At 36.3% G+C, this 16,823-nt stretch overlaps 1 protein-coding gene across 2 annotated transcripts in view; it reads left to right on the forward strand.

Annotated features, from left to right (window-relative positions):
* The first annotated feature begins 338 nt into the window (after positions 1-338).
* LOC140153726 (uncharacterized) overlaps positions 339-16,823 on the forward strand; it is a 42,832-nt gene continuing 26,347 nt past the window's right edge. For both annotated transcript variants that reach the window (XM_072176556.1, XM_072176557.1), the window contains exons 1-6: positions 339-436; positions 1,076-1,115; positions 1,707-1,780; positions 3,714-3,776; positions 6,594-6,734; positions 9,360-9,457. In XM_072176556.1, the coding sequence (XP_072032657.1) occupies positions 396-436; positions 1,076-1,115; positions 1,707-1,780; positions 3,714-3,776; positions 6,594-6,734; positions 9,360-9,457 (457 nt within the window). In that variant the 5' untranslated portion in view covers positions 339-395. The remainder of the gene's footprint in view (positions 437-1,075; positions 1,116-1,706; positions 1,781-3,713; positions 3,777-6,593; positions 6,735-9,359; positions 9,458-16,823) is intronic.

The following is a 16,823-nucleotide window of genomic DNA, read 5'->3' on the forward strand; positions in this document are numbered from 1 at the left end:
TTAAGTCTCATGACGATAGCAGCTTTTTTTAATGGAACTGCTATCAAAATCCTCTGAAATTCCATGTGCGTAGTCTCTCATCACCAAAAAAAATCATATATTTGGGTCAAGTGAAGTATCCCACATATTTATGAAGGTTTCCTTGAGCAAGCGGTTCTTTTAAATTTCAATGTAAATTTGTATTGCCGGTTTAGGTCATTTTGGCTGACTAGCAAATGTGTTAACTGAGGTTTCCCTGTCATATGAATTATGTTTCTAGTACTACAAGTAGTAGTATTTTACCTTATAGCCCAATTGCTTCATTATTTTGATTGGTTGTGTTTTATGATTTTATCATAGGATTTTAAGAGTTTAAATTACGTTAGGAGTGGTGTGAGCAATCATTGGCAACAAGAATGAGTTCAATCAGGTTTGCTGGAGAAGGGGAGAATGCAGGGTAAGTATACACTTGTCAGGATGAGACAGCAATGTTGATTCATTGAGGTGGTACTACAACCCCTGATAAATTTTGTGACTAATTTTGCATTTTTCTCAAAAAATAACTACACAGTGGTAACAAAAGTTATATTATAGGGGCAAGGAATCAAATTACTTCACTGAAATTTCAGTGATTCAAGACAAGGGTTCATTATGTTAAGAAATGTACATTCTAGCGGTACCTCTTTTCTTATCATAAGTAACGTACTGCTTGTCTTGAGTCACAGAAATTCCAGTGTAGTAACTGGATTCCTTGCCCATATAATATACATAACTTTTGTTATCAGTGTGTTATTATTTTTGAGAAAAATGCAAAAATAGTCACAAATTTATCAAGGGGTGTAGTACCACCTTAAAACAAATCATTATCCCATGATCTCATCAGAGCAATTTGTGTTTGACATTTATGACAGAAAGTTGAAATCCTGGAAATTATTCGAAACCTTATAAAATGACCATGAGTTTCACTTTTGATATGAAACTGGTACAGGAATCCTGTGCACAAAGTTACGAGCCTGTTCTTTTAAATACGCAATTCAATCAATCCATGTACCACTATGATTATTTATGCTTGTTTAAATGTGTTTTACCTATACAGGGCTGGATCATCAAGAAGCAGGAGAAAGAGGAGGACATCTGTAAGTAGTTTGCATCTAATGCCATTGTAGCTTATAATGATGTGATGTAGGTAAATCCACAAAATGGGTCTTTAGAATTAAATACTTCTTAAAGGAGTATTTTGTGATCCTAGCATCCTCTTTTTATGACATGTTTCAGTAGATATCCACGAAAAACGTTTCTCAAAATTTCAGTTGATTCCGATTTTGCGTTTGCGAGTTATGCATGATTATGTGTATTACACTGCTCCATATAGGCCACTGTTGTAATTTCGTTCTGGTATACCAGAATTGGGCAATATTTTTGCTAAACAAATTAATCTGCAAGAAAGTTTTGGTACATTAACATTATGTAGCCAGACGTATCCAGTGGTATAAAAATCTGAACATTTTTTGAGAAAAGTGGGGGGATGAGGCTGTGGATCACAAAATGCCTTTTTAACTATAATATAGGCCTACAACATTTCTCAATGAAAACAAAATGTTTGTGATGTTACCTCACTTCTGACATTGGAAAATTTGAGATCATAATAGCCATTTGAAACATGAATGAAGTTTATTTTTGAAAGCATTACTTCCGCAACATGTATCATGTGTTAATTTTACTTGTAGATACTGAAGGCCCCATCTCCATCTAGGACTGCACTTGGTGATTTAGATCCAAATGCTGCGGAACAACAAAAGTTGTAAGTATACTAAGACTGCTTTGCATTCCCTTTTGATTATACCATTTCATGCATAAAACAACACATCCCCAGTTATTGCTCTTTTTCATGGATAGCTAGCTGTTGGATCAGAACAGGATTTGTGGCCTTTCCATGGTCAGAGGAATTAGAGGGATGATAAATAAAATGGTCTACTAAAGTAGACTTTTTGTACATAAGATTTTGGGGTGAATCCACAAATTGATTATCATAAATTTTCAGTCTTTACTTTGAAAGTTGAGAATCAAATTTGATATCTTTAAATTTTAGAATCAATACAGTTGATAATTTTTTGGCAGGGTTCGCAGGTTTTTGCCGCAGGTGGAAAAAACCGCGGTTTTAACCGCTTGGCAAAAACAATTTTTGCCAGTTTTTGCCGGCAAAAATGGCAAAAACTGTGATTTATAGTTCAGTTTTTTCATCTCAAAACAAATTATTAAGTTACAAAAATAATTTCCTGAGTGTAACAAGGCCAGATTTTGTAATTATGAGTAACATATTAAGAAATTAAAGGCATGCGTTTTCATTACTCAAGTGCATTTAACCGAAATGTGGCATATCAAATTCAAAACTTTTTCATTTTAAGGCCCCGATGAGAAAAAAAAAATGTTTAATAATGATTCATTAAAAGTTGTGTGCTACTGTTTGTGAGCTTTCTGTGTTACATTTTAATATTTGAGTGACTATATGTGAGTTTTTGTCAGTTTTTGCCATTTTTGCCGGTTTAAACCGGGCAAAAACTGGCAAAAACAGGTTTTTGCCAGTTTCAAAAACCGAACCCTGTTTTTTGGGCCATAATCAAATGATTGATGCTTGTGAGCAAATTCTAATACTTGCATATTTATGTTTTGGTAGATCTTTAATTGCTATTGCATTCCACTTGAAATCCATACTGTGATTAATATACATGTTATACAGTATATAATATACACCCTCTTTGGATAACATGACCTTAATCTTCCTCACAGGGAGTGTGAATTCAAATTTGGGTTACCTGAATGAGTGACACCATTTGAAATTTACACCCCGTGTGTGTGAGATTAAGGTAAATAAGGTCATGACTTCCATCTGGAGATGTATGGAATAACCAATTCCATACAGTGTATACTGTTACATGTAGTTGACAATGCCTGTTTTGGATTCCTAAGGTATAAAAGAAAGGTGTATCCTTCGTGTAAGAGAACATCAAACATATACCAACTCTAATCCTAACCCTAAATCCTAACCCTAACTCTAATTCCAGGGTTGTCACTACACTGGTCGGTGCCGGTCGGTAGTAACCAGCACTCAGACAGACCAACCGGCACTCAAGGGAATATGAGGACTTGCCAACCGGCACTAAAGTAGAGAAATTGTACTTTTTACCCTAAAAAACAGCTGGAAAGTGATGCATGAGAGTATTTTGGGCAAATATCATGGAAATTTAGCCGGCACTAAATTCAGTCTAGTGACAACCCTGTCTAATTCTATTAGTATTTCGTGATCTCTTTCACTAAGGATAAACCAAAAGAAATTAATTTTGCCTGATTTTGTGATTTTTACTTAGACTGCAAAAATACTGGTGTTTGTCAGGTGTTTGTAGTACTCTATTGCAATATTTAGTTAAATAAAATTTTAGGGCAACATGATATAAAAAGGTAAGAAATGTCCTGTGGTTGTTAGAGAAAGCCCAACAGCATCAATTGTGCATTCATTGCATCACTTGTTCAGCATGTTCTGTGATGACACAAATTTATGGCTCAAAACTGTGGAGCTCCACGGTTGTTAGCAGACTCCACAGTTGGTATGTGGCAAAACATACGCACCTCCACAGTTTGAATGCGATTACAAAACGCAAATAACAATGTGTAAATGATTGGACTTGTAGTGCTCATGGTACTTTGTTGTTTATTTTGACCTGTGTGTTCTTTTCCAGGGATGCCAAAAGTAAACGACGCTCATCAAAGAGAGTTAGTTTTGCTGATACCATGCATGTCCAGTAAGTATAGTGTAGTTTTATCAAGTACTATCATTGAAGAAGATGTCAAAGGTACAGCAACAACACTCCCTGCCTTTTTAAAATCTTGAAAGAATAATGCAATTGACAAGTAACACTAACAAATTCTAGCATAATAAAATGTAATTTGTAATCTAACTGAGCCTTGATAGTTGATATACTTTGCCCAGACAGAATTATTGTGGTACTCTATCACAGATACTTAAAAGGGCATTTTGTGATCCACAGCCTCATCCCCCCACTTTTCCAAAAAAAGTTGAGATTTTTATACCACTGGATACCTCTGGCTACATAATGTTTATGTTCCAAATATATCTTGCAGATTAATTTGTTTAGCAAAAATATCGCCAAATTTGAATTTCGTTCTGGTATACCAGAACGAAATTACAACAGTGGCCTATGGAGCAGTGTAATACACATAAACATGCATAACTCGCTGTAATGTTGTTATGTTTATAACATGATGAATGAAGACACAGGAATACAATTCATATGATTAATATGTATCACTTTAATAATATAAGAGATGCAGCTCTTTAGCTGCCCATAGCATGGTCCTGCATAGTCCAAGTGTGCCTACGTGGCAGGGTGTATATGAGAACAGGGGTAAGTTCAAGTTCAGTTCAAGTTCAGGTTAAGGATATAAGGTTGCCAGTTCATTTACCAATTTAGAGAACACTACATCCCTCCCATCTTTTATAGATAAAAGTCAGTTATATGCACATCTTTTTATTAGTTTAAATTTGTTTACTAACTAACACTGAGATTTGATTATTGATGTTGATAAATATGCCGAAACGAAGATAAACGATAACTGAATATAATGTTGACTATAATGTTCACACAGAACTTTTAAATGTAACAAAGATAAAGTTCACAAAGAGATTAAAATGTCACAAAGACCATGTTCACGTTTCACGAAGACCTTAATAATGTTCACGAAGACCTTACTAATGTTCACGAAGACCTTAATATTGTTCACGAAGAAATATTAACATATATCACAAAGATGATCGAGTCTCACGAAGTTACTCAATATATAATTATCACTAAGACATTAATTAATTCTCACAAAGATTATAGCTCATTAAGGTTTCCATATTCACGAAGATTGTCACACAGTCAGAGTCTCACGAAGTACAGCACAATATGAAGGTTAAATCAAAAGATGTAGTCCTCGTCCGAATCATGCGGCTGCCCTAGATGGATTGTGTCATTATCTTGGACATTTTGGACCAAATTCACTTGCGCTTTGGTTTCCTTCTTGGTGCGGGGTGAGCGGCATACAACTGAAAGATGTCCCATTCCTCCGCAGTTGTAGCATTTCTTCCCAGTTGCCTTACATTCAGTATCATGTGGAAAATCGTCACCACAAGCGAAACACTTCTTGTTGCTATGGTTACCTGGTTTCTGCGACACACGTATTTTATTGACTGTGACTCTCTGCTCGGTTCCTGGTGCCATTTTTGCCAATTGCAACGTTGCAACTTCCTCGGCACGTATTTTTGATAGGGCTTTCTCGAGCGATAAATCTTCAACACGGAGTAAACGTTGCCGTAGTCCTTGACTACGGACACCTAACACAATTCTGTCCAGTATAAGACTGTCCTGTAAAGTCCCAAAGTCACAAGTATCCGCCAATATGCGGAGACGGGTAACATAGTTGTCTATGCTTTCTTCTGCCAATTGGTTGCGGCTGTTAAAGATATATCGTTCATAGGTTAGGTTCTTTTTCCCTTTGCAAAACTGTTCAAATTTGGTTATGACCTTGTCATACTTCTTGTCGTCACCATCAGCATCCCAAGTAAACGTGTTATATACTTGTACTGCTGGATCGCCGATAACACTTAGCAATGTAGCGACTCTTGTGGGGTTGTCTTTCCTGTGTACACTGGTTGCAATTTCAAAATTAGTGTATCGTTGGTTGAAATTTTTCCATGCGTCCGCAAGATTGCCAGAAGTCAGGTCAAGTGCAAGAGGTGATGGTATCCGAAACGCAGCCATATTTGCTTGGTAGATAGTCAAAATTGGAGAAATTGTTCATGTAAAAGTCTACAATCCACCAATGAGAGTATATATACACAAATCAAGTCCACAAAGGCAAATGCAAATTTTCCACAGAGTCAAATGAGAGATAAGTCACAAAGAACTTAAAATGAAGAGCATGCATGAGTTCTATATAAAGATCCTCGTCGCCATTGTAATGTTGTTATGTTTATAACATGATGAATGAAGACACAGGAATACAATTCATATGATTAATATGTATCACTTTAATAATATAAGAGATGCAGCTCTTTAGCTGCCCATAGCATGGTCCTGCATAGTCCAAGTGTGCCTACGTGGCAGGGTGTATATGAGAACAGGGGTAAGTTCAAGTTCAGTTCAAGTTCAGGTTAAGGATATAAGGTTGCCAGTTCATTTACCAATTTAGAGAACACTACACTCGCAAACGAAAAATTGGAATCAACTGAAATTTGGGAATAAGCTTTTTTTGTGGATATCTACTGAAAAATGTCATAAAAAGAGGATGCTAGGATCACAAAATCCTCCTTTAACATGCCTGTTACAATAAACTTTAAATACTCATAATTTTGACTCCAGCTTCATACTTCCATCACATTTCTATTATAAGCTCAGCATATAGGGGTATTTAAAGTAAATAAGTTTAGATCGGAGATCAGATATAATCCACCGGGGGTGCTAATCAGGGAACAGGCACTATTCTGCCATGTGATTGGTTGTGTCATTATCGACATCAAAAACACACAACTTATTCTACATACTCCTATTTTACAGGGAATTTTGGACTGAGCATCATGCCAAAGAACTTGGTCTTTGGGACACCAGTCATGATAGTGTTGCAGGGTTGCAGCATGGTACACAAAAGAACCAGGAAAATGTCAATGCTCCAGATGTGCAGAGTTCAGTGGAGCCAAGGTAAGGATAGTTGGATTAGCAACAAATTTGGATACTTGCATCAGTGTGCTCAGCACTTTGTCATGTCATTTTGCTAGTCCTCTTGACAGTCTCTGAGCTGTTGTCATTTTCCTCAAGGTGTAAACAAGCTTAAAGCAGGGGTCGACAATTTTGACGAGTGCCACCCTTGCATGTATGTACATGATCCACCAGTGGAGCTTCTGCGACCCCTACGCAGAACTTCCGATAGTGGGTTATCTGCGCACGGTGGACGCAAGGAATCCACTGACGGATTTTCGGCGCACGATTTAATCATCTCATGAATTTGGAGTATGAACATTATTAACAAAATAATATTTCTTACTTTCTACCATTTAATAATATTAAATCATAACAATTCATGACATGATTAAATCATGCGCCGAAAAAATCCGTTAGTGGATTCCCTGCGATCGTCATGCGCAGAATTACTCCACCGGAGTTATATACGGAGGGGAGTTTCTGAGTTATTTTTTTAAACATGTTTTTTAAAAACATGAAACTTGATGCGCAGAACTGACTCTAAACATATAGGCCCTAAAATAATATTTCTTACTTTCTACCATTTAATAATATTAAATCATAACAATTCATGAGATGATTAAAAACGTGCGCCGAAAGTCCGACTGTGGATTCCCTGCGACCGTGCGCAGAATTACTCCACCGGAGCTATATCTGAGGGGAGTTTCTGCGCACGTGCGCCGAAAGTCCGACTGTGGATTCCCTGCGACCGTGCGCAGAAAAACTCCACCGTTCCGACTCTAAAAATATATATAATATTTCTTACTTTCTAAGTTATTTTTTAACATGAAACTTGATGCGCAGAACTGACTCTAAACATAGGCCCTAAATAATATTTCATACTTTCTACCATTTAATAATATTAAATCATAACAATTCATGAGATGATTAAAACGTGCGCCGAAAATCCGTCCGTGGATTCCCTGCGACTGTGCGCAGAAAAACTCCACCGGAGCTATATACGGAGGGGAGTTTCTGCGCACGTGCGCCGAAAAATCGGTCCGTGAATACCCTGCGACCGTGCGCAGAATTACTCCACCGGAACTATTTACGGTCACGGAGGGGATTTTCAATGCACGTGCGCCGAAATCCGACTGTGGATTCCTTGCGTCCACGTGCGCAGATAATCCACTATCGGAAGTTCTGCGTAGGAGTCGCAGAAGCTCCACTGGTGGATAGCTTACATAACTCACCCTTGAGAAGCTGATGTGTTGTGCATACCATGCTGGAGAGCCACTAAAATGTAAATGGGTGGGATCTAAGAACAACACCTCAATTATAGGTGTTCCTTGTTTATATGCAGTGGCGGCGCCAGGAATTTTTTTTTTTCTAGGGGGGCAAAGTGAATTTCAGGGGGCAAAATTGGCAAATTTTGCCCCAAATTGCCGCAAAAAGTGGAAATGTACGTGATTTTTTGGGTTTTGCCTCAAAAGTGGGGGGGGCAAGAAAAATATTTGCATGCCCCCCGGCCCCCGTAGCACCGCCACTGTTTATATGACAGCCCTAGTGCAGCAGGCATACTATTTCATCCAAATGTGATACTACAAACAAATCTCTTTACTTCATTCAGATCTTGATATAAAATTACACCAGGGGTTCAATTTCATTTAGCTTACTTTGGAAGAATTCAATCTGATTGATGAAGGATCAATCAGTTGTGTTGCATTATCATTGGCAGGCAAAGTAATGTTTATTCATTACAAGAATGGATTCTCAGAGTTTTATCAAAGTTGAAGCATATAAACTAGCAATAATATGAACTTGATTTTGAAGTTCGGAAGCAGGGTCTTAGCTAGAAATTGAGGGTTGCCCGTCATTTGAATAAAATTGCCTGTCCTAATTTGACCTTTAAAACATTTACCAGACATCTATAGCCCATTGGGGGTTCAAAGAGTTCAAATATGTGCTGAAATGGCCTTGTCCTACAAATTGGGTCTACTAAAAAGGGCATTTAGCTTCTCAAAACATACATTTATCATATAGCATCTGTCAAAGGCATTCATTTTGCCCGTCCCAGGAGCAAACTGACCGTCTAAAATGACGGCCAGACGGGTGGCTAGCTAAGACCCTGTTCGGAAGAGATTCGGATAACAAAGCCTGGTGGCATTAAATTTGACACCATATCTGCAAGCCTTAAACTTGAAATGTGTTAGACTGTAATGCTTCCATGAGTGTGAATATACAGGTTGATTTAGTCTTGGCTGAGATGATTCTCCTAATAATATATTGCATGTATAACTTATGGGTGCATGTATCGTGTTCATGTTTTTGATATAATTAGGGGTCAATGTCACCAAAACTCATTTTGTCTGACCAGTTCTTATCAGTTGATAACTTTTATTTTGGGTGTCTGTTATGAATACATGTTCTGTGCAAAGCATATTTTCAAAATGAAGTCTGTTGCCACTTGCCTAGGTGTCCCCTTATACAAAATTTGCAACCTACAGATTGTCACAGCTGTGTGTGAAATGGATCCTTGATCTGGTCTCTCACAAGCATGACAAAATTATACCATGTGTGTGCATTTGAGGTCTGGAGAATTCAGCAACATAAAAGGCCTAATCACCAACACTTTTATTTAAATAGATCTGAGGACCAAAGTCAGCAAACCAATGCAAGCACCAGTGATCAGCAAGAGCAAGTACCAGACGACTCGCCTGAAAAAACTGGACACAAAATATCTGGTAAGCTTGGTTGGTAGTAATGGTCATATTACTTGGTGTTTTTAAAATGTGCAATGCCATATCACTAAAAGATATGATCCATACAGTGAAACAATGTTCATTAATTGCTTTTTGTCTTATGGATTTTAACACTACTAAAGTATAGGAGCTTTCTGAATTATAGCTTTTTGCTAGCTGTTTTCAACTTTTTTTAATATGTGCAATGGGAATCTGTTAGGGGTAGTCACAGTCATTGTACTGATGAACCCTGTGCCATTTGTAGGCAGCAAACGTGGTTCCGACATATTCTAATGACGGCGGAATAAATGTAAAGAGCTTTGAGGCTGTTTACGGCATAAAGCACTATTTATATATCTACATTTATTAATTTTTTTATTTAACTGGTAGCTCAATCAAAACATGGTAGACGTAAAGATAAATTTAGCGATGGCATTAGTTTCTTAAAAATGCACTGCATAACATAACATTTTTGGAAGAAAACACAATCTTAGACAAATAAAAAAACACCACTTGCATTCCTAGCTTCCACCTTCGGTTTCGCTTCGTTATTCGAAGGGTCGTTATTCGAAGGTTCATTACTCGAATTAACGATAAGGTTCGTTATTCGAAGGACCGTTATTCGAAGGGTCATTACTCGAATTTACAACAAGGTTCGGTATTCGAAGGGTCGTTATTCGAAGGGTCGTTATTCGAAGGGTCATTACTCAATTTAAAACAGGGCTCGTTATTCGAATTTACAACTAGGCTCGTTATTCGAATTTAAAACCAGGCTCGTTATTCGAATTTAAAACAAGGCTCGTTATTCGAAGGGTCATTACTCAATTTAAAACATGGCTCGTTATTCGAATTTACAACTAGGCTCGTTATTCGAATTTAAAACCAGGCTCGTTATTCGAATTTAAAGCAAGGCTCGTTATTCGAAGGGTCATTACTCAATTTAAAACAGGGCTCGTTATTCGAATTTACAACTAGGCTCGTTATTCGAATTTAAAACCACGCTTTCGTTATTCGAATTTAAAACAAGGGTCGTTATTCGAAGGGTCATTACTCAATTTAAAGCAAGGTTCGATATTCAATTTAAAATAAGGCTCGTTATTCGAATTTAAAACAAGGGTCGTTATTCGAAGGGCCATTACTCAATTTAAAACCAGGCTCGTTATTCAATTTAAAACCATGCTCGTTATTCGAATTTAAAACAAGGGTCGTTATTCGAAGGGTCATTACTCAATTTAAAGCAAGGTTCGATATTCAATTTAAAACAAGGCTCGTTATTCGAATTTAAAACAAGGGTCGTTATTCGAAGGGTCATTACTCAATTTAAAACCAGGCTCGTTATTCGAATTTAAAACCATGCTCGTTATTCGAATTTAAAACAAGGGTCGTTATTCAAGGGTCATTACTCAATTTAAAGAAAGGTTCGATATTCGAATTGAAAATAAGGCTCGTTATTCGAATTTAAAACAAGGGTCGTTATTCAAGGGTCATTACTCGAATTAAAAAGTAGGCTCGTTATTCGAATTTAAAACTAGGTTCGTTATTCGAATTTAAAACAAGGGTCGTTATTCGAAGGGTCATTATTCGAATTTAAAAGAAGGCTCGTTATTCGAATTTAAAACAAGGGTCGTTATTCGAAGGGTCATTATTCAATTTAAAATTAGGCTCGTTATTCGAATTTTAAACAAGGTCAAGTTATTCGAAGGGTCATTACTCGAATTTTGGAGATGACCCTTCGATATTGATTCTTCGGAATAACGAACCTGGTTGTAAATTCGATTCAATAGGGTTCGTTATTCGAAGGGTCATTACTCGAAATGACAATAATGGGCCTTATATAGGTAAAAAAAAAGAAAGAAACAAAGAAACAAAGAAAGAAAGAAAGAAGAGGAAAGGAGAGAGAGAGAGAGATAAAAATATAGACAAAATGAAAGGATATAAAGAGAGGAATAAAAGAAAGAACGAAGAAAGGGGAGGGCGAGAGAGAGAAGAGAGACAAAGAAAGACAAATAGAAAAAAAGACAAAAAGCAGACAAAAAATAAAGAAAGTAATAAAAGAAAGTAATAAAAGAAAGTATTAAAAGAAAGAAGGAAAGAAAGAAAGAAAGAGACAGACAGAAAAAAGAATTAAAGAAAAAAATGACGAAAGTCAGAAAGGCAGGCAGACAGACAAAACATAAAGAAATACAAAATTTAAAAAAATGACTGATAGAGAGAGAGAGAGAGAGAGAAGACAGACAGAAATATAAAAAGAAAGAAAGACATACAGACACACAGACACAGAAAGAAAGAAAGAACAAAAGAAAGAAAAAAAGAAAGAATGAGAAGAAAGAAAATAAGTAAGCAAGTAAATAAGAAAGAAAGAAAAAAAAAAAAAAAAAGAATGGCCAAAACTTGCAAAAATATAGTCAGTCAAATATTAAAAAGTAACACAGAAAGCTCATAAACAGTACCACACAACTTAAGTTATAATGAATCATTCAACACATTTTTTGTCTCATTTGATATGATAACACATTTCAGTGAAGTGCACTTGTGAGCAATGACACCCAATGCCTTTAATTTCTTATACTTATAATTGCAAAATCTGGCCTTATTAGGCCTACAGTCAGAAATATTTTTTGTTACATAATAATTAGTTTTGAGATGAAAAAAAATGAAACATTTATCACTTATGCAAATTGAATCACAAAACATGGCTTGGCTATTTGCAATAATAAAAAAAGATACAAAAACAAAATTTTCTGTAATAAAATAGGTTTAATAACCAGTTTAACTACAAGTTTGTCAAAATTGCCTCATAAAAACAATAAAATACAAAAGAAATTGCATACGTGCATTAGTAAAGGAATGATTAGTCTCGGTCCCAGCGGTTTGTGCTCCTCCGTCACTTTGTTTAGTGATGGAGGAGCACAAACGCTGGTACCGAGACAAAGGAATGATAAGTGGTTTCAATTTTATGTTATCTTGTCCACGTCTATGACCATAATGAGAACCGAATATCCGATATCTTTCAAATAAAAAAGCCAATTGAAGCTGCAATTTCAAAGAATTTAAATATGAGAAAACCCGAATATGACTTAATTATAGGTTGATACATGCGTATCACTTGTTGGGAGTGAAATTATACAAGAGCTTGCGAAATGACGTTACGTTAACTTTAACTTTAACTTCTAGAGGATTATGTATTCAAAACCAAGATGGGTTTGAATACATAATCCTCTATAATCTCTAGAAGTTAAAGTTAAAGTTAACGTAACGTCATTTCGCAAGCTCTCTATTAATGCACGCGTACTGAGATGTTGATGCGTCTAATGCACGAGCCTCGAAGGGGGGAGTGCATTAGACGCATCAACATCTCAGTACAAGTGCATTATTTTGTACAATTTCTCGAGCAACAAGTGATACGCATTTATTAACCTATTTCATACATAAGAGAAAAAAAATCCTGTTACTTTTTCATTTTTGTAACAAAATTGTTACTAAAAATTTGGGAAATGCAGGCAAATACAAATGCACCAAACTCAGAAGTAAAATGAACGCGTCCGAAAGCACTGCGAGTACTACGCGGAGTGGGCGCCGTGCAATTATACAACATTTATGCACGGCTAGTAATTTACTAAAGCTGGTTTCATACTTTCTGCCGCTTGCCGCTGAGCGGCATGACGCTTCATCATGCCGCTTGTACTTTTCTGCAAGCGGAGCGGCACACCGCTAAGCGGCAGCGGCATGACTCTGAAAGCTGCTCTTGCCGCTCAGCACCGCTCCAAAATCGTATTTTGTTCTCATACGTCAGAGCGGCACCGCGCCGAGTTGACTTGAATTCAACTCCCAGCGGTGCTGCGCGCGCTGCAAAGCGGTGGAGTAATCGATATATCGGCTTGACGCTGGTCACCGCTCGCGTTTTTAGTGAGATTGCGCAGTGAAGTAAAATCATCTTCAGAGCGGCAAAGCGGCAGGAAAGTATGAAACCAGCATTACGGAGGCTTTGATTGGTTCTCACTATCTAGGAGTGTATACAATATCATCATTTCGCCATTTGCCCACTTCAGTGCCCCCCTTTGTTTTTTTTGGTTTTTTTTGTTTCTTTGCATTCCGTACCCATTCAAATCTTCGAGGTGTAACTTTTCATTAATCTCCTAATCTATACAATGAAAATTGAGTTTCTGCATGACTATTCCGACGCGCCGTAAGGTTATTATGATGTTGCGATTATAAAATTTGAAAACAAAATTTGATTAGCAAGCTAGCCAGAGCTGCATCATCTTTTCTTCCATAATATAGTACATGAAAATACAATGCGTTTGGTGAATTGTAATTCATTATGGAAATATAATAGACATATTAATATTGAATAGCAAAAACTTGTTGCATCGAATATTCGACGCGACGTGGACCAAAAAGTGACACTAACAATACCAAATCCTTTTATCTAAAAACATTGAAAATCTCACCGTATTATCAAACTTTTGATAACATTTTCAAACATATTTTCTCATTTTTAAATAGGCCTATATCACATTCTCAAAGATCATAGTTTGCCAATACCATGTTCCTGGTTTTGAGGGAGCGATTGACATATTTTGATACAGTTTTCTTATAAATGACACCCTTCCTGACGTTGATGACGTTTTGGGCGCTTTGGCTCGGCTAACTCTAATCAGCGGAATCAGTGGACCGGAAAATTCAGGGCAACTTTCATTGCATCAAAATGCGTCATTAAAGGGAAAAACCCGGAAAAACATATCAAGTACTGAGTAAAATGAAATCATTTACTAAGATATATTATTACTGACTTTTCCTTGGTCTCACATGAAATTTCTTAACATATCCAAACTGAATGTAGAACGTAGCCTTTAAAGTGTAGGCCTATACCGGGGCCTATACGAGGGATCCAACATGAAAGCTTACATCGGCTTTGCCATTTCAAGCAGCTTTTGATGACATAATGGTAATCTAGCTGAAACTTAACCAGGTATTTTCTTGTTTTGAAAGGGGCAGTAGCTTCTAGTGACAGAATTTAAACTTCTGAAGTCCAAAATCAAATATCTACAGTTGGTAAACATCATTAGCAAACATTCCTGACTTGAATATCTAAAAGTTGATATCCATGGTTTAAAAAGGGCACCTGAGTTTGAGAATAATTGTACAAGTGTGCTCTTTTCAAATATGTATTTGGATTTCCCTTACGATAATACATGTGAGAGATATAAAGGCTCGAAATGGTAAAGAGACTTTCGAGATAACCTATACTTAGAATGTCATGTACGTAGAACTATAATAAAAAGGGTTATGCAAGGGCCTATAGTTAGCCCTTAGTGTTTTTGAGTATTTACGTGACTGTTTAATTTACTGTTTAATTTGGTTAATTTAGTCTTTACCTCATGTACCTTAACTGTAATCATGGTAACCTTTAAAGGTATTTAAAAAGTAAACGTATTGAAGTGTTTAAACAAGTATTTAAAACCCAAACATTTTAATTGTCGGTGCATTAATAGGGAACGCTATTATTATACCAATTCATGTTTAACAAAATCTAACTCCATACTTTTTTATCGTTCATTAAAAAAGTTAGGTTTCTAGCATGTTTCGTTTTGTACCTTTACTCTGTTGAAATCCGACATCTAAAAACCCAAGATGGTCGCCAATTAAATATGCAAATTAGGTTATTTTGTATTTTTCGCTTTTATTTAACCAAAGTATTAATTAATTAGTTAATTGATTAATTAGTTTCTTTCTTTCTTTCTTTCTTTCTTTCTTTCTTTCTTTCTTTCTTTCTTGCTTTCTTTCTTTCTTTCTTTTGTATTGGTTTTTTACCTATAAGGCCCATTATTGTCATTTCGAGTAATGACCCTTCGAATAACGAACCCTATTGAATCGAATTTACAACCAGGTTCGTTATTCCGAAGGTCAATACTCGAAGGGTCATTAACGGAATAACGACCCTTGTTTTAAATTCGGAATAACGAGCATGGTTTTAAATTCGGAATAACGAGCCTGGGAGTAATGACCCTTCGGAATAACGAGCCTTGTTTTAAATTCGGAATAACGAGCATGGTTTTAAATTGGAATAACGAGCCTGATTTTAAATTGAGTAATGACCCTTGAATAACGACCCTTGTTTTAAATTCGAATAACGAGCCTTATTTTCAATTCGAATATCGAACCTTGCTTTAAATTGAGTAATGACCCTTGAATAACGACCCTTGTTTTAAATTCGAATAACGAGCATGGTTTTAAATTCGGAATAACGAGCCTGGTTTTAAATTGAGTAATGACCCTTCGGAATAACGAGCCTTGTTTTAAATTCGAATAACGAGCATGGTTTTAAATTCGGAATAACGAGCCTGGTTTTAAATTCGAGTAATGACCCTTCGAATAACGACCCTTGTTTTAAATTCGAATAACGACCCTTGTTTTAAATTCGGAATATCGAACCTTGCTTTAAATTCGAGTAATGACCCTTGAATAACGACCCTTGTTTTAAATTGAATAACGACCCTTGTTTTCAATTCGGAATATCGAACCTTGCTTTAAATTCGAGTAATGACCCTTCGGAATAACGAGCATGGTTTTAAATTGAATAACGAACCTAGTTTTAAATTCGGAATAACGAGCCTACTTTTTAATTCGGAGTAATGACCCTTGAATAACGAGTCTCATATTAAATTGAGTAACGACCCTTCGGAATAATGAACCTTAATATAAATTGAGTAATGACCCTTGAATAACGACCCTTGTTTTAAATTCGGAATAACGAGCCTGGTTTTAAATTCGAGTAATGACCCTTCGAATAACGACCCTTGTTTTAAATTCGAATAACGAGCCTTATTTTCAATTCGAATATCGAACCTTGCTTTAAATTGAGTAATGACCCTTGAATAACGACCCTTGTTTTAAATTCGAATAACGAGCATGGTTTTAAATTCGGAATAACGAGCCTGGTTTTAAATTGAGTAATGACCCTTGAACAACGACCCTTGTTTTAAATTCGGAATAACGAGACTTATTTTAAATTAGGAATATCGAACCTTGCTTTAAATTCGAGTAATGACCCTTCGAATAACGACCCTTGTTTTAAATTCGGAATAACGAGCCTTATTTTAAATTCGAATATCGAACCTTGCTTTAAATTGAGTAATGACCCTTGAATAACGACCCTTGTTTTAAATTCGAATAACGAGACTTGTTTTAAATTCGGAATAACGAGCGTGGTTTTAAATTGAGTAATGACCCTTCGGAATAACGACCCTTGTTTTAAATTCGGAATAACGAGCCTTATTTTAAATTCGGGATATCGAACCTTGCTTTAAATTGAGTAATGACCCTTCGAATAACGACCCTTGTTTTAAATTCGAATAACGAAAGCGTG

This window comes from Amphiura filiformis, chromosome 5 (genome assembly GCF_039555335.1).
Source record: "Amphiura filiformis chromosome 5, Afil_fr2py, whole genome shotgun sequence".
Taxonomy (NCBI): Eukaryota; Metazoa; Echinodermata; class Ophiuroidea; order Amphilepidida; family Amphiuridae; genus Amphiura; species Amphiura filiformis.